Raw genomic sequence first — 18,423 nt, 5'->3', positions numbered from 1 at the left:
AGGGCCCGGCTCGGCCGTGGGGTTCCCCGGTGTCCTCGCACGGAGCTCGGGTGGGCTCCCGCGGGGCGGGCAGAGGAACCGCGGCTCTGCCCGGGGCTGACCCAGCGCTCACCCTGCACTCTGTGTCCCGCTACCGGCCCCGGTGTGGGAGCTGCAGTGGGACCGGACCCACATCGGACTCAGCTGCGAGGCAGGGAGCATCGGCTCTATTTAAGCGCCGGCCACAGCCCCTCACATGATGGGAGTGTGACCGGTTTGAGCCCCAGCACCGGGCTGCGAGCGCGATGGCACTGGGTACAGCGTGGCCCCGTGAGGCTGCCGGTGGCGGGGAGCGCGCCCGGCTCCTGCCCCAGGTAAGGCCGGGATCCCCGGACTCCCCCTCGGGACCCCCTGCACCCCGTGCTCCCCGACCGCAGGGTGCTGGCTCCACGCAGCGCTGGGAAGAACCCGGGTTAGGGGCAGGGTCTCTGCCCCTGGCTGGGGTCGCTGTGATGGGGTGGATGTGGGGCACCCTGTGCTGGGGGTGCATGGTAGCTCCTGGAGCTTGTGACAGCCCCTGGAGGTGGGGCAGGGGGGTACATGGGCTGAGGGGGCACTTTGGGGGGGCTGCCCTAATGGTTATGGGTGATTTATGCACCCATGCAGGCGTCCCCGCTGGTGGAGCTGCCCTGCTCCTCCTCTGATGATGGCAGTGATGGAGACATGGACCTTCCCGCATCCGAGCTGGACCCTGCCGTGAGCTGCAGCATCCCCCCCGCACCGAGCGCCTTCAGCCAGTGCGTCCGGCACCTGGCCTTCCTCTGGAACCTCCTCTTCCTCCTGCTGGGGCTGCTGGCCCTGGCCGTGGGGCTCTGGGGGCTGCTGGCCAAGGGCTCTGTGGCCGGGGCACGCTTTGCCCCGCTGGGCTCTGACCCGATGCTGCTGGTGGGGCTGGTGGGGCTGGCGGCCAGCGCCGTGTCCCTGGCCGGGTGCCTGGGAGCGCTGCGCTCCAGCCCCTGCCTCCTGCGCTTCTTCGTGGGCGCCGTGCTCGCCTTCGCGGCGCTGGAGGTGCTGGGGGCGCTGCTGGTGCTGGCGGCGCGGCACCGGCTGCGGGACGCGGTGCGGGACGCGCTGCTCCTCTGCCTCCTGCGCTACCAGGACGAGCCCGACCTGCGCTTCCTGGTGGATGAGGTGCAGCAGAGCCTGCGCTGCTGCGGCCTCGGCTCCTACCGCGACTGGGAGGCCAACCCGTGAGTGGGGCACTGGGGCGGGCGCAGTGATGGGCATCTGCCGCACTGCACGGACGTGGACACGGCCGCTCTCCTTATCCATCCCTGCAGGTACTTCAACTGCAGCGCGCCGGGCGCGCAGGCCTGCAGCGTCCCCGCATCCTGCTGCCTGGACCCGTGGCACAACGGCTCCGTGGTCAATGCCCTGTGTGCCGCCGGAGCGCTGCGCCTCGGGGATGCAGCAGCCAGCACCGTGGTGTACGTGGGGGGCTGCGTGGCTCAGCTCAGCGCCTGGCTTCGCAGCCAGGCCGGTGTCATCGCAGCCGGCGTGGCCGTGCTGGTGCTGGTTGAAGCCATCGGTGTGCTCATGGCATTGAAGGTGCTTGGAAACATCACGGCACGGGGGTGAGGGTGCAGTGGGGGACACCACTGGTTCATGATCTGACCCAGAATAAACCTTGTGAAAGCCAAACCTCATCCGTGTCCTGTCCATCCCACCTCGCTTTCCATGCACATCCCTGCCAACCCCATAGCACTGCACCAGGCTCTTTGTGCTGGTTTTGGGTTTTAATGAGCATTTCTCCAGGCTGAGCCCCGCCATAAGGACGGGACAGGCTCTACCTACACAGCACTAAAGGGTGGCAGGGCAGCGGTAGCCACAACCTGCCTAGATGATGCCGTACTGGGCCAGCTCGTGCAGCTCCAGATGGCTGAAGGCTTCCCAGGGACAGATGACGGTGATATCTGAGGAGAGGAGAGAGCTTGTGTCAGCACAACCGCCCCATTGCAGGCTGCAGCGAGCCCCATTCCCCACCCACCGCAAAGGGGGGACGGGACCCCCATGTACCTGTTCCCAGCCCCTCCATGCCTGGGATGTCGTCGCCGAACCTGCAGAGAGAGGCAGTGTCTGACCCCCATCCAGCTCCCCTGCCCCATGCTGGCACATGGAGCTGTGCCCCCTGCGCCCCTGCCCCACTCACCCCTGCACCCCCTTCTTGGGGGGCTTGCTTTTGAACTGCCTCGTCTGCCTCTGCTTGAACTTGGGGGGTCCCTTCCGGGGGGTGGCAGGTCCCCCCGTCACCCTCGTGACTGACTTCACCTCCACCTTGGGGGGCTCCAAGCTCATGGCTGTGCTGGGGTCGCTGTGGGTCTGGTGCTGGACAGCTCCTCACACCTGGATGAGGGGAGATGTGGGGGCACCGGCTCCCCCCACCACCCTGTGTGCCCCCGGCACCCCTCAGTTATCACAGATCCACCCCCCAGGAGAGCCCCCTCCCTGCAGCCTTGCCTTAGCGCAGCTCAGAGCCAGATAATCCCTTCCCAAAGGCAGGGAAGGGCATCCATGGGGATACAGAGCTGCTGCCTCCCTTGGGGCTGCTCCTCCAGCCCTTGGTCCCTGCCCCAGCGTGGATGGAGCCCCTCACTGGCATTGCCAGGACCCCCAGCCACGGCTCATGCCGGGTGTATGCCACAGGCAGGGGAGCAAGGTGTCCCTCAGGATAACAGGATGGGATTTGGGACTGGTGGGCACCCCACGCTGCAGATGCCTCTGGGTCCATGCTGGGATGCAGGTGGCCAGAGCCAATGGACATCACAGGGCAGCACACGGGCTCCATCCCACTGTGGCTGTGCCTCTGAGCACTGCAACTACACCATGAGCTGGGTGATACCCAGCACCGACGTGAGGGGGTTCAGCACCACTATGGGCTCCCCACTACGGGATCTGGCCTGGGGAGATGCCAAAGGTACCCGGCTCCCGGCTGCAGGAGCAGAACCCAACAGCAGGCTCCTGCCTGGAGCAAAGCACATCCCATCCCGGTGAGCCCCAGTACCACCAGGACCAGGTCCCCTCTCATGCATGGGGCAGAGCCCCTGACTTACTTGGCCGTTGCAGTCCCCGAGGCCAGCGCTGCTCCGCAGAGCCCCTCCGTCCTGCAGCTCAACCCCTGCAGAGCTCTGGGGGGGCTTTTAGGGGAGGGCAGATTTATCCTGCTCCAGGTAATAGGATTATTCACGTCCCTGCTTCCCACGGGGGTAATCTGGTGTCCTTCCCTGCGGGATGGCGGTGTCTGGATTAGTGCTGCTGGGAATGACGGTGTCAGGATCCCAAACCGCCGAGGGGACGCTCCACTCCCCAAAGGTCACTCCAATGCCCCTTGCTCACAGGGATGCTGCTGTTGGGCTCCTGCCTGCAGGCACTGCCAGAATCCACCCTGGGTCGGGTGTATTCTGCCCTTCTAGGGATGGATTCATCCCTACTGATGCCACCATCGGTGCCTTTACCTGGGAACTGCACCAAAACCTGGCAGAAGAGTGGCTGGGCAGCCCCACTGGCCTGGGATGCTATCATTCCAAAGCTTCCCTTAATCCCAGCCTTAAAGCAATTACAAAAAGGAATAATCTCAGTACACTTTAATTGAACTTCAGCCCCTGCCGCTAATTGCAATTAGTTGGACTCCAACAAAGAGGATTACAGGGATCTGGGCGCGTTTCCTATGAAGCCAGCAGAACCAGCTCCTCCTTTGGCACGGAGCAGGGCTCTGGTGCCAATTGCTGCCTCCAGCTCGGCCCTTGTTAGCGCAGCCCCAGGGCTTCGTGGCTCCTTGGGGAAGCTCATCCCGATGGCCAGGAGTCCCCCGGCCCCGAGGGGCAGGATGGAGCGGGGATGCGCTGAGCCAAACTGATGGGGTTTAACATGGAAACAAAGGCAACTGAGAAAGAAAGGGCACCGGGAGCGGCTCGTCAGGCTGTGACCTGGGTGCTGGTGCCCTTGGAGGCTGCAGCCCCACGTGCTGGGGGCTGCACACTGCCTCTGCCTCCCTTCACACCATAGAAGCCCCTAAGAGGCTTAGAGCCGCGGTGAGGGGGGGTCCGGAGCGGGGTCCTGGCCCTCCCCACTCGCAGCCAAGACGCAAACGGTGCTTAAAGCCCAAGCTGGGAGCACAAGGACGGGGCGAGAGCAGTGACGGAAGGGGGGGGAAGCACCGTCTGCCCTTGGATGGGATTTAGCAGCCCAGGGTGCTCAGCACACGCGTGAGCCGCTGCCTGCCCATGGGGTGATGCCGCACAGGTCCTTGGCGGGGCTAAGGCTGGCCCCAGCCCATCACAACAGAAACACTTCCAACCAGCGCAGTCTTGTTTGAACAAGCAGAGGCTCCTATGGGGGGTGTCCCCATTGGCTCTGGGGGGCCGGGGGATGCTCAGTCCTTCCCCATGCGCAGCCTGATCTCCATCCTGAGGATGGCTTTAATGTTCTCGTCCTCCACGTGCTCCTCCACTGCCGCCAGGGCCTGGGCCCCTCCGTCCTGGTACCGCTGCAGCAGCTCCTCCACGTACCCGACCCACACGCAGTTGGGGCAGCCGGTCCCGCAGCAGTGGGTCGGGGGTGGGGGGAGCTCTTTGTCACCTCGGGGTCCCCCCCCGCCGCCATCGCTCCCTGCGGTGCTGCTGTCCTTTGCTGGGGTGTTCGAGCGCTCCCGAGCACTGGAGGTGTTGGGGGGGTGGGAGCTGGGCGACCCTGACCTGAGCACCCCCCCACTGCTGCTGGTGCCATCCAGGGGCTCCTGAGAACAAAGACGCTGGCACCAACTGGGGGGAAACATGGGGACAGCCCTGCCCGCAGTGTGCCCCCATCCCACCACCGCCCCCCCCAGCAGCTCACACAGCGCCCTCCATGCTCCCCTCCATCCCCAGCATCCTCCATCCCCCCCGGTCCCCCACCTCCCCCTCAGCCCCCCATCCCCAGCACCCCTCCATTTCCCCAATTCCCTCCTTAGCCCCACAACTCATCCCCAGCACCCCCTTATTTACCCCCAGCTTCTCCTTACCCCCCCATTCACCTTATCCCCAGCATCCTTTTGCCCCCCTGTTCACCTTTTCCCCTCGGCAGCCCCCCAGCACATCCTCAGCACCCATTGCCCCCCATTCCCTCCTATCACACCCCCAGCACCGCTTTATCCCCCCCATTTCCCCTTTGTGCCCCCATCCCCAGCACCCCCCATTACCCCTCCACCACCCCATATCCCCCCATAGACCCCACCCCATCACATCCATATCCCATCCCCAGCACCCCTTTACCCCCCCCCCAGCCCCATTGCCCCCCCCCGTGCCCCCTTTGACCCCTCCTCACCCCCCGAAGCGCCCCCGCCAGCCCCCGGGCTCCGCGCAACAACATCCGGCCGCTGCGCCCCCTTCCGGCCCCGCCTGAGTGACAGCTCTGCCAGCCAATGGGAGCCCGGATGATGAGGGACGGAGGCGGCGTGTGGCCAATAACGAGCAGGGGGCGGGGCAGAGGGAGAAGGAAGGCGGAAGAGGCGGTGGGGTCTGCACGTGGGGAGTGGCGGAGCCATGGGCAGGGGACCGGGACCGGGACCGAGGCAGAGATGGGGACAGAAACCGGGACCGGCATCGGGATCAGGACAGGGATCGGGACCAGCCGCCCTTCGGCGCAATAGGTCAGTGCCCATGGGATCCGGTCGGGATCGGGCTTGGACCCACGCGGGTCTCGGGCCCGCAGGTGCTTCACCAGGTATCCGGTATCCTGCCGTGCCCTGGTGCCCATGTACCTCCGTGCCCGGGTCCCGGTGCCCAGCTCGCTGTGTCCCCCTGGTGTGCCCGCATCCCGGTGCTTCAGGACAGGCCTCGCACCGTGTCTGTTCTTTCCCAGGAAGCAGAAGTTGGACAACATGAAGCCCAAGCACCCGGACGAGCAGGAGATCCCCTTCCGCCTGCGAGAGCTCATGCGGAGCCGGGAGGCCATGAAGCGCCCGGATCCTGGGAAGCAGAAAACAGCAGGTGGGATAGAGCCGGACTGAGCATCCCATGGCACAGCTGGATCCTGCAGTGCAGCATCCTCCTTTGATGTCCCACCGCTGCCCTGCCCTGGGGAGGGACCCACAGCCAGCGCTGCTGCCCTGATGCCACCCGTCTCTCCTAGAGAAGAAGCAGCTCAAGTCAAAGGGCCCCAAAGCCCAGGGGGACATCGCCGTGCCCAGGTTCAGGAGAGGGAAGGGGGAGTCGGAGCGCTCCTACGTGTGCCGCATGGAGCAGGAGGTGCAGCGCGTCCTGTTCCTCACCGAGAACCAGCTGCAGCGGGAGCCTGAGAAGGAGCTGAAGGCACCGGAGAAGTCCAAGAGGAAGAAAGCGTGAGAGCAAGGCCCCCGCGGCTGCATGGTGTGGATGGGGCAGCCCAGGCCTGTCCCCTGGCCCGGTTTGGGCTGTGTGGTGGGTGATTGCTGGTGCTGAAGCTCTGGTCCGGCGTCCAGCGGTGACTGGGGTGCAGGTGGAAGGCTATGGGCCTTCATGGGGCTGAATTGCTGGTTGGACTCAAGCTGGGGGTCTCTGGGTTTTGAGGGGGTCCCATGGGGTAGGAGCTCACTTGTTTCTTGTTCGATCACAAGTCCTGGCCATAATGCAGCTCTTCAGGTTTCAGAATAAGAAGCTGGAAAAAGCTCGGAAGAAGAAGGAGGAGAAGAAAGAGGCCATGCTGGAGAAGAGCCTGTTCCAAGGTGGGTCTGGCTCTGGGGTGCCTGAAGTCGCCCCCTTACCTAGCAGCGTGTGCAGGGTGTTCCAGGTCTGATGCTGGCGCCTGCTTCTCTCTTAGACACGGTGGCATTTGGGGACGTGGTCACGCAGCCGCCCACCATCACATCACGGCCCAGGGGCCAGGGCCCTGCGGAGCAGGTGAGGTCAGGGGGGTGCTGCCTCCTGCCCCTCGGGTGCCCGCAGTGCTGGGCTGGACCCGGGTCTCCCCCTCTCTTGTGCTGGACGTCACTCCTGGAAAGCCAGCTCTGGCTCAGCCTTGGGGCATCAGCTCCCCAGAGCCTCGTTCTGCCTTTTCCCCCCCCCATCCCCGCTGACTGCCCCATCTCTGCCCGCAGCCTGGACGGAAGCGGCTCCTCCTGACTCCCCGCCTGGGCCAGAGCCCGGCAGCCCCGGCAGTGCCCGTGTCCATGGCTCGGCAGCGCATCGTGGCGGAGGAGAGAGCTCGCGTCATCCAGGCCTACAGGGACATCCAGAGGCGCAAGCAGCAGCAGCGGGAGGCAGCAGAGGCGAGCGCCAAGGCCGGACGCAGGGTCCCGCGCTGAGCACGGCCTGGGCGAGCTGAGCCTGGTCACGATGGGAGAGTGCAGGCAGCACCGGGCCCCAGGACTTGAAGGGGACGCTGTCCTGATGCTGCTCTTCTGTTGCCAAGCCCTGGGACTCCCCAGAGCCCCACACCTAAGCTCAGGGCACCCCATGGGCTCAGCGCTGGAGCTGGGTCCCCTGCAGTGCCATGGACCTGCTTGTAGTAAAGGTGCCATTGAGTGCTGATGGCGTGGGGGTGTCTGTGTCCTCACAACCTGCCCGGCTTCCTTTCTGTATGGCGGCTGGCAAGGGGCTCTGCTGTGCCAGGCTGTGTGCTGGCAAATGGCAGTCCCTGTCCCTTACCCTGCCGTTGCTCAGCCGTGAGGGAGACCCCAGTGCTTGGCCATGACCGCTCCAGCTCTCACCCCAGGGGCATGGAGCATCCCACAGAGCTCACCTGCACCATGTTGTTTCCATCCCATGTCACCACACAGGGACACTGTGAGCCCTTGATCTGCCCTCAGTGCCATTTACCCAGCCTGGCACTGCCCGTGTCCCTGCCAGACGCCGGTGTCACGGTGACCGCGGTGCCCTCCCCATCGCTGCACCGTTACCAGCCCCGTGCCATGAGGCCCCCATGGAACCCAGCCCTGGGGAGGCTTCACCTGCACACACAAAGGCCGCGCTGTTCCCTACCCCGTGCCGCCGCGCCGGCACAAAGCGCTGCCTGTTGGAGCGGGGCTGGCCCCGGCGCTGCGGCCGGCGCTGGCGGCAGCCGGTGGGATCCAGGCTTCCGGAGGGGCCGGGTGCGGGGAGAGGGGAGAGTTTGCACCTTGTTTGTCCCTTGTCCTTTGGCTGCCGTCTCCTTGCTCCACGGCACAGCGTGCAGGTGCCTGTGTGGGAGGTGGCCATGCCGTGACCTCACCGTGCTGTACCATGCGGTGCTGGTGACAACAGCCCCGGGGACTGCAAGTGCCTGGTGCTGCTTGGAGGTGTCCCTGTTGCCAACCAGCACCAGGTAAACACGGGTGACGCAGCTCAGCCCTGGGGACCACGGCCGGATCCTGCTGCAAACAACCGGCCCCTGTGGCCATCCCTGGCCTCTAGGGCTGCCCTGGGCACGTGCTGGATGGCAAGGGCACAGCCAGGATATGGCATGTGCCAAGCTCTTGCTTGTGCATCCCTCGTGCACGGCCCCATCCCTGCTCAAGGAGACCAGGTCGTGCCTGCCCCCACGCAGCTATTTCAGCCCCTGAATAATTCATGGTGCTGCTGGCCGCAGGCTTCCTGCCCGGCAGAGGAATCGCTGCCGAGGGGAAAGGCAATCCAGGCAGGAGAAACCACCCCGACCTTGGCATGTCCTCTGTGCCAGGCCGCTTCCCGCCAGCAGCCCATCTGCCTGCACTGTGCTGCCTGTCCTGCAGGATCCGGCCCCATCTGTGCTGGCATGGGGGGCCCCGCAGCCCCCCAGGAAGGGCTGAACCCCACTGGTACCGTGGCAAAAGCTGTTGCTATGGTGGGGTCGCGGATGAGGAGCTGGGTACCACCTCCCCATCATGGGCAAGCGCCGCATAGGAAAAACCACCTTTATTGGGGCTGACCTGAAAAAAAGGAGGAAAGAGGAAAGACAGAGAAAGCCAAGAGGAGGGTGAGGGCCCAGCTCCCTCCCTGCTCCCCAGGAGGGATCCTTGAGCCCCGAGGTGGGGAAGGCACCAAGAAGGCGGCTGGAGCCACACAGGGGTCAGGTCCCAGCCCCAGCAATGGGGAAACTGAGGCACAGCAGGAGCCAGAGCTGGGGAGAGCTTCACATCACCTTGTGCCCTGCAGCGGGGCGCTGCTGGCTCAGTTCAGGGCCTGTGGGGTGGCGAGAGCCAGCATGGACCCAAGGGCTCAGGACCCTGGGCAGGTGTCCCCCAGCTCCCTGGCAGTGCGTGGTCCCTGGCATGGGGACACGGGGTGTCCGTGCGTCACGAAGGCAGCGAGGGGACAAGAGGGGGTGGCCCCATGGGAGCCAGTCCTGGCGTCAGGGATGTGGGGACCAGCAGAGCTGGCAGCTTGTGGGTGCCACAGGCAGGAGCGATGGCTCTGGGTGCGTCCAGGCTTCACCTGCACAGGACCCAGCTCCGGCTGCTGATGGGATGGGATGAACGTGGTGGGGCAGAAGGCTTGGTGAGACCTCGGGAGCGGGATGGTGGTGCCGCGGCTGTGCCAGCGCTGTGGGATCCGTGCCATGGGGGCTTCACCACCGGTTCCTGCTGTATGGGGACTGCACCTGTGAGCAGAGCAGAGCGGGGTGGCACTGGGGCGGCAGCGCCGCAGCACGGGCTGGCAGACCCGGCCCTGGCGCCGGTGCCATGGTGCAGCCTGACTCACACGGGAGACGCTGCGGTGGGGACAGACTTTACCCCCCGCCGCGGGCTAGACCTTGGTGCCCGCTCCCCACCTGCGGCGTTGCACATAAACCCACCTGGCAGCTCCTGCCGTCCCGCGGGGCGCCGCCGGGCCGGGCCTGCACTGCAAACGCATCCTCGGCTCGCAGCGTGGAGCTGGTGCTGCCAGCGGCCGGGCTGGCTGTGGAGGCGCGCGGCAGGATCACGTCGTAGGCACCTTCGGTCTAAAGGACAGGGATGGAGGGGCTGCAGCATCACCACCATCTCCCCCAGCCCCATGGGGTCCCAGGGGAGGAAGGCAAGGGGTGATGCTTCCCAATGCCCCATTTCAGCAGCCCTTGTACATGGGGGTCCCCCAAACCCTGGTCCCCATCCCAGGCACTCCCGTTGGAAGCCCATCCATCAGGCAGGATGAAGCCACGGCTGCAGAGCCCAGCATCACGCTTACCGATCCCTTGTGCATCAGAGCCATCTCGGTGGGCTGGTAGACACTGGTGAGGAGCTGCCCATTGTAGCCGCTGTACGGTGACACCGGCTTCTTGGCTGCAAAGATTGGGGACAATGAAGAGGGGGGGTTGGAGCCACCCTCACCCACTGGGGAGCTGGTCCTCGTTAGCAGGTTTAAATGCACTGACTCAGTGCCATTGCTCTGCGCCATTCCCGGCGGACAGGACGGATGTCCCCGGGGTTTGCATCACTGGCTGCTGCGTGGCCGGGCTTTGTTATTGTAGGGTCTCTCGGGAGCACCCACCCTGCCCCATGGGCTGCAGACACCTTTGCTGGCGCCCAGCTGCCATTCCCTACAATAACATCACCCTGTGTTATTGTAGGGTCCCGCGAGCGGAGCGCCTGCCTGGGGCAGAGGGCCGGGAGCATCCCTGCGGTGCTGAGCTCAGCCCAAACTGGTAGACCCAGCCCAGCGAGTTTTCGGGAGCCACAACCACGTCAAGGCATCAATCCTGGGCAGGCCGTGGCCAGACGTCTCGCTGCCACCCACCACTGCCAGCCCCGGTGCCCCGGTGCGAGGCAAAGAGCATCCGCGGTTAAGCCCCGGCGCCTACCGAAGGAGGGCTCGTCCATGGAGAAGGCTTTGTTCTCCACAAACATGCTCTGTGACTTCTGCTCCTTGAGGATGGTCTCATAGCCCACCCCGCGCGTGGGGTACCCATCATCCTCGAAGGGCTGCTCGGGGCCGCGCCGCGTCACGTGCGTCACCTCGGGGATGATGTAGAGCAGGAGAAAGGTGCAGGCGTTGGACACCAGCGCGATGGCCAGCGTGGGGTCATCCCAGCCGGGCTTCTCGCCCGCGCGCTGGTTCCCATAGAGGTACATCACGGTCCATGCCACCCAGATGGCCACGGAGAGGCCGGTGGTGGCCAGGATGAAGGCGCTGTGCTTACGCCAGCGGCCGTAGCGGCCGCACAGGGCCGGCCAGGCGGTTCCGAAGGCGGCCACCAGCAGGAACATGACATAGATGAGAGCCAGGACAAAGTCAGCGTCCGCCAGCTGGCAAGGGTCCGAGGAGCTGCCCTCCTGCCGTGCCACCGTGATGATGAGCCACTCGGCGTTGATGATGACCTCCACCAAGGCAAGGAGCAGGGCCACCGCCAGCGTCACCCAGCCCCGCGGGCCACGGTTTCTCCGCACCAAGAAGTTGAGGGCCACGGCGTGCGCCAGCAGGGAGGAGAAGCAGATGGCGAAGAGGACGCCGAAGAGGAAGCGTCGGGAGGTGCAGGTGGAGAAATCCGGCCCCACGATGAAGTCAAACGTCAGGCAGAACAGCCCGAAGGTGCCCAGGAGGAAGAAGACCTGCGTGGCCACCAGGCTCTTCTTCTGGTGGTCCTGCACGAAGGGCAGGCTGGCCACCAGGACGATGGTGAGCACGAAGCTGGTCACCACGCCAAGACTGGCCACGGCCTCCAGCACGATGCCCCAGGCTGCCGAGAGGTCGCAGAGGTTGTAGTAGAGGGAGGAGAGGTCCTTGCCGCAGCCAGAGGGAGCGCTGGTCTGGCCGGTGGCCGTGGGGAGCAGGACCAGCAGCACACAGGTGGCCACCGGTGGCACCACGGCAGCACCCATCCTGCACTGTGCTGCGGGCGCTGAGCGCGGCGTCCAGGGACCCTGCGGGACAAACAGGGTGTCAGGACACAGGGATGGGGGATGTGGATCAGATCCTGGTGATGGCTGTGCCGGCCCAGGGCTCAGAGCATCCCTCCTGCCAGGCCGTGGTGAGCACTCAGGTGCTGAGGAGCTGCATCCAAGCCGGCACAGCCGAACCCACCCCAGTGCTCCTTGTCCAGGGGCCTGAGGCCACCAGAGGGGCTCAGCCCCCTGCACCTCACACACTCCCTCCTGACACAGGATTTCTCCAGTCATGACCGGCACTGGGAGCTGCACTGATCCCATCCTCCGGTGCCAGGAGCAGGCAGCACCGTGCCCGCTGGCTCTCCTGGGAACACCACACACAGACCTGGGCCAACGGCAGAGGTAACACCCGGGGATGGGGCTGTCCCCTTGGCTTGTCCCTGCGTGCCAGCCTGTTCCCCTTTCCACTTCTCCTGTGCTGCTTCCCTCATCCGGCTCCGGGCACTGACCCAGCGCAAGTCCCGTGTCCACTGGCACGAAGGTGGCCACAGCCTGGCACGGCACGGCCACGGCACAGCACAGGCACAACATGGGGGTTCCTGTACCCGCTCCTGCGACCCTGGGGGGCACGGGGTGGGCCCGGAGAAGAGGAGGCAGCGAGGGAGCTGCAGCCCCAAAGCTGGGGAAGGGGGGAACGGGCGGGAAACCTCCAGCAAGGTGATCCTGGGCCGGGCGCCGGGAGCCCCTCACCCCGGGGCAGCCCCCACGAGGCCGGGATGGGGACAGGGACCCCCCGGCACCACGCTGGGACCGAGCCCCGCGCCCGCGGCTCCTACCGGCTGCAGCGGCCCCGGCCCGCCCGGTCCCCTCCGCGCCCCCGGTGCTCCCGACCGGTACCGGAGCCCAAACTTGCCCCAACTCGCCCCAGCTGCCATCCCAGGCGAGCACCAGGGGAGCGAACGGGCGGGTCCGGGTCCGGATCCATTCCCGTTACGGTTCCCGGTGCCCCCCAGCCTCGCAGGGCTCCACCCCCCGGCCCCCCCACCCCGGCCCCACTCACCGGCTCCAGCGCTCGGTGCGCAGCCGCTCCCCTCGCTCCGCGGCGCCGTGCAGCGCCGGGCGAACCCCGGTCCCGCCGCACCGTCCGCGCCTGCCCGGCCCGGCCCCTCCCCGAGGTGCGGCTCAGCCGGGGCCGGCAGGGACCTGCCCCATCCCGCACCGGGCGGAGGGAACCGGGGATCCCGCACCGGCAGGGGCAACCTGCCCCGGAGCACGGCGGGGGACGGGGGGGCGGGAGTGAGGCCAGAGCTTGGGACTGGGGGGCGTTGGACGGGGGGGGGTGGGCTCAGGAGCCATCAATGCAATGAATCTGTGGGGCCTCAGCCCGCAGGAGCTGGGTCAGCCCGGCCCTGCCGAGCTCGAGCCAGTGAAAGACCCCTCCAAGGGATACGGGATGGAGCAGGGGGGGCTCTACTGGGGCAGCATCACCCACACGGGGCCTTGAATTGAGCCCTCTTGGTGCTGGGCCAGCAGCGCTCAGCTCGCGGGTGGACTCCTGGGTGGGAGCCGGGAGCAGGGCTCCCCAGTAAGGATATACCGCGGTGTTCCCATCGGGAAACCCTGAGGCTCAGGCCCGGAGGGGCCTCCCGGAGGAATGTCAGCTGACGGATAAAGCCGGAGCCTTTGGCAGGGCAGTGGGGCCCCAGAAAAACCCTGCCTGCAATGGGCTGGGGTCCAGGGCAGCCCCGGCTTGGGGGAGCCAATGGTGCCTGGTGATCCCTGTACCAGTGAGGGTGTCCCCTGTGCATCACGGCGCCGGGCATGGGCATCCCGCAGTCACCCCATCCCTGGGGCTCAGGGACAGGGAAAGCCCCGGGAGACTTGGGGCACCCTTGGGGAGGTTTCCAGGAGGCAGGCGCTGCTATTTAGGGAGGGTGAAGCAAGAGGGTGAAGGATGCAGAGGAAAGTTCAAGGAGCCTCCGGCAGGTCCTCCCCCGGCCCGGGCCGAAAACAACCCCAGGAGAACGGGAGGCAGAGCTGGAGCTGGCAGCACCCATGGCACGAGGGCTGGAGCGTGTCTGGGCTGGGTGCTGCAGTCACTGCCTCCATCCCTTGGGTGCTGCAGCCACATGCTCTTCGTCTTCCCAAAGAGCTTCAGGATGGTGCTTGGGGCAGGATCATCCCTCGCTGCTAGGGCACGTGCCCGTGTGTGTGCTCTCACATGGGTGCGGAGACAGGAGCTCCGCAGTGGCCTCTCTCGTGCCTCAGTTTCCCCACGGAGCCGGTTTAGACCCGCAGGGCCCGGCTCCTGGCTGCCCTGACCCGGGGCTGTGGAGGCCGTGGTGCATGCGGCTTCCTGCCTCCGCTTCCTTCCGCCGCGCAGGTTTCCCGGCTGCTGACTCAGCACGAGCCCCCCCCCCCCCCCCCCCGGCGACCCCCGGCCATGGAGACACTGGCAGGCGTCCATCCCACCGAGGCTGCCCTATGGACACTTCCACCTCCGTGTCCCCCCCACACCAAGTGATTTCCTTCCCCCTTCCCGTGGGGGCCCTCCTGGCTGCACCCCCTTGGGGTTTGTGTAGGTCCTGCAGAAACACCCCATCAGCTGCTGCCTGGTTGGGCGCGATGCCACCGTGCACTGGCTGCCTTGGAGGGACCAACCATGCGCAGCAAGGGACCGGCTGCCCTCGGTCCCCTCCTACGGCCACGTGCCGGGGCGGCTGGTGCCTGGCACAGCCCTTTTGGCGAGGGCAAAGCCCGGTTCCCCAGTGCCCAGGCTGGGCTGTGGAGCTTGATGCCCATGATGGGATGGGGCAGAGCGGGTCCTTTGGCGCAGCAGCCGCAGTGAGGTGCCGGGATGCAGCTCGCACAGCCCCGGGACCAGGGCCAGGCTTTCCCCGCCGCCTCGCTCCACAAACATCGCTCGCCGGGCGCATTTTTTCCTGGCTTACCTTTCCTATGGAGCTGCAGGGCTGGGTGCCCGCTGTGCCTGGTGCAGCGGCTCTATGGCACGGCCAACCGAGCCCCGGCTCCTCTGTCTCCGGTGGGGCTCCGGTTGCCTCCGTGCCGCTCACAGCAAGGCTGAGGAGCTGTTTTCCAGCCGAGCCGGTTGTGTCCAGCCCGGAGCCCCTCGGCGGACGCGGTCAGCACATTTCCACCTCCCTCTCCAAGTAAATAAGCACCGGTTGGAGAGGGGGGGCCGGCGGCGGCCGCGAGCGGGGCTGGGGCTCCTGCCAAGCGCTGCCTTTGCCGGCCGAGGTGGCCCCTCCAGCCCCGGGGAAGGGCTTCAGGGGGGGATCCAGCCCTGGAAGCCCCGGCAAGGGGTGTCCGCCGGGTGGGAGGCGCTGCCCGGTTAATAACTAATCCCTTCCCGAGCCTGCTCTCCTCAAGTGCCAGAATTAATGGAGCGAGCACCTCCCAGGTACCACCCGCGCCGCTAGGTCTGGCTTTAACCCTGTCACCGAGAGCACGCATCCCGAGCGGTATAAAGCAGCATCACCGATGGGGTCTGCCCCTGCATTGCAACCGTCCGGCTGCGGGGCTCTGGGTGCATGGCGGGTGCTGGGTGCTGCTGTGGGTCAGCCGCATAGTTAAGCTTGTGGCTCGTCCCACATTCACACTGGAGGCAAACGCTGCACCCCATCTCACCCCAATGCAGGCACAGCCAGGGCTCAGTGGGGAGAGCAGCAGGGTCTCCATGCCCTGCTTGGGCCCCTGTCCTTCGGAGCAGCCCCTCTGGATGCTGTCCTGCCGGTCTCTTGGGAATTCGGCCGGAAAGGCTCGAATGGGGCTCGGAAGGGGGCGGGGGTTATGCTGAGGGCTGGGGTCTGAGAGGTGCCAGCTCCGCAGGGCGACCCATCCCTGCCCTCTGGTGGCAGCTGGGGACGGGCTGGCACAGCCGCTCGCACAGCGTCACAGCCAGCTTGGCACTGGTGTAAATGGGAGGGCAGCGCTGGTGCTGGGTGAGCTGGGTGCAGGGCAGCACCCTGAGGCACCTCGGTGGGAGATGCTGCACCCCTGTGCAGGGTGCACGGCGGGGCTGCAGCCTTGCAGCCCCTGGAGCTGGGGTCCTACTGTGTGCCAGGTCCTGCAATTAGGAATGCTGCACCCTATGGATGCTCCGGAGCGATGGGGTGGGCTGGGACCCTGTGCCTGGGGGTGCTGATACAGGGGGAGCCCATCGGGCTGCTCACAGGGAGCCAGACCTAGGCAGAGCTTTGATCTCAGCACAGCAGTTTATGGAGGAAGGACCATCCCACCAGCACCGCATCCTCACCAGGGCTGGAGGAGCTCACCTGCATCCAACACCCCTTGCCATGGGGCAGCTGTGCCCACTGGGTTCCCTGGGATGGAGAACAAGGGGCTGTGTCCCTGAGGCAGGGTCTCACCAGGTCCTGGTGTGATACATGGCTCAGAGGGCAGTGCCAGCCACCGGCTGCAGCACTTTCAGTGCTTGATGCGGGAAGCGGGCGCTGCGGTGCCGGGGGCCGTGCCGGAGGTGGGCCTGGAGCACCTCGCCCACCGTGCGGCGGAAGGTCTGGCTCACGAAGTAGTAGAGGAAGAAGTTGAGGGCAGTGTTGAGCATGGCCACCATGTTGGCGATGTCCAAGGCCAAGTGCATGCGCCAGTCTCGCTTGACCGAGGCCACGTAGAGGTGGCAGATCATGACGATGGTCCGGGGAGCCCAGAGCACGATGAACACGGTGGTTTCAGCCAGGAGGAGGGCTGTGGTCTTGCTCATGTAGGGCCGGCTGCCCCCCACATGCCTCCGCTGCTTCAGCTTGCAGATGATGATGGGGTTGGTGGCCAGGAAGATGCTAGAGGGCAAGAAGTAGATGGTGATGCAGTGCACCCACTTGAGCGCCGTGTCCAGGGTGGTGGGGGGGTCGGCATCATGCCACATGTCCAACCACCAGTAGAAGGGGATGCCTGTGGCCAGGGCCACAGCGAAGACGGCTGCGATGATCTTGCGGGTGCGCTGTGGGTAGGAGATGGTGTGGTACCGCAGTGGGTGGCAGAGGGCCACGTAGCGGTCCACGGACAGCAGGACTGTGATCCACGTGGAAGCGTGGTTGGCCGTGAACTCCAGGACATTGATGGTGTGGATGAAGGCACTAGGCACAGCCCGCGCCAGGATGGCTGTCTGCAGGATGAAGCCCATAAAGATAATGAAGACCTGGGTGAGGATGTCGGAGGTGGTCAGGGCCAGCAGGTACCAGTACGATGACTTCTTGGTCCTTGTGGCCAGGCGGAACATGGCCATGGCAGTCAGGATGTTCACTGGAGGGAAGGGAGCGATGTGTGGTGGTGAGAAAGGTGTGTGGAAGGGAGCAATGTGTGGTGAGCCTACAAGAAACCTGGAGAGGGGCTTTGGACAAGGGACAGGCCAAGGGGAATGGCTTTAACCTGCCAGAGGGGAGACTGAGCTGAGCTCTTAGGCAGAAGCTCTTCCCTGTGAGGGTGCTGAGGCGCTGGCACAGGGTGCCCAGAGAAGCTGTGGCTGCCCCATCCCTGGCAGTGTTCAAGGCCAGGTTGGACACAGGGGCCTGGAGCAAGCTGCTCTAGCGGAAGGTGTCCCTGCCCATGGCAGGGGTTGGAACTGGAGGAGCTTTAAGGTCCCTTCCAACCCAAACCAGGCTGGGATTCAATGAGACTTGGGGGCACCCAGGATCGCAGGGGTGCCCAGGCTCTCCCAGGGCCGCAGGGTGAGTGGCCACAGGCCCCAGCTGGGGTATGGAGCTATAAATATCACGCTGCATTGGGGATTTACTGAGCTGATTAATCTCATCCATGTGGCAGCCCAAGCAACACAAATACCATCTGTCCCTGCTGCTGCTGCTGCTGCTGCAGCTCCTGCCCCAGGGGCTGGTCTTTAAAGCTGAGCTCCACAGCTGGGGCTGTGGACCCTTGAGGACTCTCCTCCCCATCCCCAAAACCCCAGGGCTGGGATGGGGGCCAAGGGCATGGCCTGGGTTGAGGATGCACTGCTCAGCACCCCTTGCAGGGGCTCAGCCCCTCACCTGGCAGCCCCAGCCCCAGCAGGACACTGTAATACACGATGGGGATGATGCCGACCATGCAGGGTGACCGTTCCGGCTCCAGCCATGCTGCCTCACTGGTCCACACCTCTGCCGTGCTGTTGGGCACCGAGAACATTGCCTTCCACCATGGACCGGCTGCGAGGGGAGAGAGGGAACATCAGGGGGCTGAGGGCCCTGATGGCACTCGGGTGGGGGCTCAGGTTGGCCATGGCACAAGGGCTTGGCTCCCATGGGTGCAGTTGCCCCAGGCCTGCCTCCATGTCTGCCCATGATAGAACACCCATGGATGCTGCAGGACAAGGGACCTGGGATCCAGCCTTCATGGGTACACCATGGTGACAGTCCCCACCCCCAGAGGGTGGCCCCTACTATTGGAGATGCTCCTTGGATATCGCCTTGAAGAAAACCAGATTAAAACATCACGTTCTTAGATGGATACCAGGGGAAGGACCCACGGGTGCTGCAGGGGGGGTTCCAGGGGTACCAAGGGTATTGGCCGTTGCCAGGCTTTTAGCTAAGTCCTTTGCCAGCTTCGCCGGCCGGCCTGCATGAAGCAGCGACCCTGCCTGTACCCCCGTACCCCCGCCCGAACCCAGCACCCGAATCGGTCCCATTCTGCTCCCCACCATTCAT

General features: G+C 65.6%; 6 protein-coding genes across 7 annotated transcripts; 2 read left to right on the top strand and 4 right to left on the bottom strand.

Moving 5' to 3' along the window:
- Positions 1-284: 284 nt before the first annotated feature.
- Positions 285-1,617, top strand: TSPAN10 (tetraspanin 10; the record flags this gene model as incomplete). The annotated part of the gene is made up of 3 exons (XM_080629636.1): positions 285-353; positions 646-1,229; positions 1,320-1,617. The coding sequence occupies 3 exons, from the start codon at positions 285-287 to the stop codon at positions 1,615-1,617; spliced, it is 951 nt and encodes a 316-aa protein (XP_080485762.1).
- Positions 1,618-1,875: 258 nt separating this feature from the next.
- PDE6G (phosphodiesterase 6G) lies at positions 1,876-3,219 on the bottom strand (the record flags this gene model as incomplete). The annotated part of the gene is made up of 4 exons (XM_080629435.1): positions 3,090-3,219; positions 2,189-2,382; positions 2,056-2,096; positions 1,876-1,952 (listed from the first exon to the last, which is right to left on the bottom strand). The coding sequence occupies exons 2-4, from the start codon at positions 2,332-2,334 to the stop codon at positions 1,876-1,878; spliced, it is 264 nt and encodes an 87-aa protein (XP_080485561.1). The 5' UTR covers positions 2,335-2,382; positions 3,090-3,219.
- A 308-nt stretch (positions 3,220-3,527) lies between these two features.
- On the bottom strand, positions 3,528-5,397 carry OXLD1 (oxidoreductase like domain containing 1). Its single transcript, XM_080629434.1, has 2 exons — positions 5,338-5,397; positions 3,528-4,771 (listed from the first exon to the last, which is right to left on the bottom strand). The coding sequence occupies exons 1-2, from the start codon at positions 5,380-5,382 to the stop codon at positions 4,409-4,411; spliced, it is 408 nt and encodes a 135-aa protein (XP_080485560.1). The 5' UTR covers positions 5,383-5,397; the 3' UTR covers positions 3,528-4,408.
- Positions 5,398-5,545: 148 nt separating this feature from the next.
- CCDC137 (coiled-coil domain containing 137) lies at positions 5,546-7,400 on the top strand. Of its 2 annotated transcripts, none has more exons than XM_080629390.1 (6): positions 5,546-5,662; positions 5,882-6,002; positions 6,145-6,352; positions 6,633-6,715; positions 6,811-6,890; positions 7,088-7,400. In XM_080629390.1, the coding sequence occupies exons 2-6, from the start codon at positions 5,894-5,896 to the stop codon at positions 7,292-7,294; spliced, it is 687 nt and encodes a 228-aa protein (XP_080485516.1). In that variant the 5' UTR covers positions 5,546-5,662; positions 5,882-5,893; the 3' UTR covers positions 7,295-7,400. The 2 variants fall into 2 exon arrangements, with proteins under 2 accessions (XP_080485516.1, XP_080485515.1); XM_080629389.1 differs by having other exon boundaries at positions 5,550-5,662; positions 5,875-6,002.
- A 2,113-nt stretch (positions 7,401-9,513) lies between these two features.
- Positions 9,514-11,743, bottom strand: GPRC5C (G protein-coupled receptor class C group 5 member C; the record flags this gene model as incomplete). Its single annotated transcript, XM_080629343.1, has 4 exons — positions 9,514-9,546; positions 9,742-9,888; positions 10,113-10,207; positions 10,726-11,743. 4 exons carry the CDS (start codon positions 11,741-11,743, stop codon positions 9,514-9,516), a joined length of 1,293 nt encoding a protein of 430 aa, XP_080485469.1.
- A 4,417-nt stretch (positions 11,744-16,160) lies between these two features.
- Positions 16,161-17,905, bottom strand: GPR142 (G protein-coupled receptor 142; the record flags this gene model as incomplete). Its single annotated transcript, XM_080629328.1, has 2 exons — positions 16,161-17,029; positions 17,770-17,905. 2 exons carry the CDS (start codon positions 17,903-17,905, stop codon positions 16,161-16,163), a joined length of 1,005 nt encoding a protein of 334 aa, XP_080485454.1.
- Between the last annotated feature and the right edge of the window lie 518 nt (positions 17,906-18,423).

This window comes from Psittacula echo (assembly GCF_963264785.1).
Source record: "Psittacula echo genome assembly, chromosome: 14".
Taxonomy (NCBI): Eukaryota; Metazoa; Chordata; class Aves; order Psittaciformes; family Psittacidae; genus Psittacula; species Psittacula echo.
This window is presented reverse-complemented; position numbering and strand designations above follow the sequence as displayed.

Coding starts and splice junctions, on each gene's coding strand:
- CCDC137 (XM_080629389.1), top strand. CDS start 5,556: ATGGGCAGGGGACCGGGACCGGGACCGAGGCAGAGATGGGGACAGAAA. Junction 6,003..6,144: donor TGGGAAGCAGAAAACAGCAG/GTGGGATAGAGC, acceptor CGTCTCTCCTAG/AGAAGAAGCAGCTCAAGTCA. Junction 6,716..6,810: donor GGAGAAGAGCCTGTTCCAAG/GTGGGTCTGGCT, acceptor CTTCTCTCTTAG/ACACGGTGGCATTTGGGGAC.
- OXLD1 (XM_080629434.1), bottom strand. CDS start 5,382: ATGTTGTTGCGCGGAGCCCGGGGGCTGGCGGGGGCGCTTCGGGGG. Junction 4,772..5,337: donor TGGCGGGGGCGCTTCGGGGG/GTGAGGAGGGGT, acceptor CTTTGTTCTCAG/GAGCCCCTGGATGGCACCAG.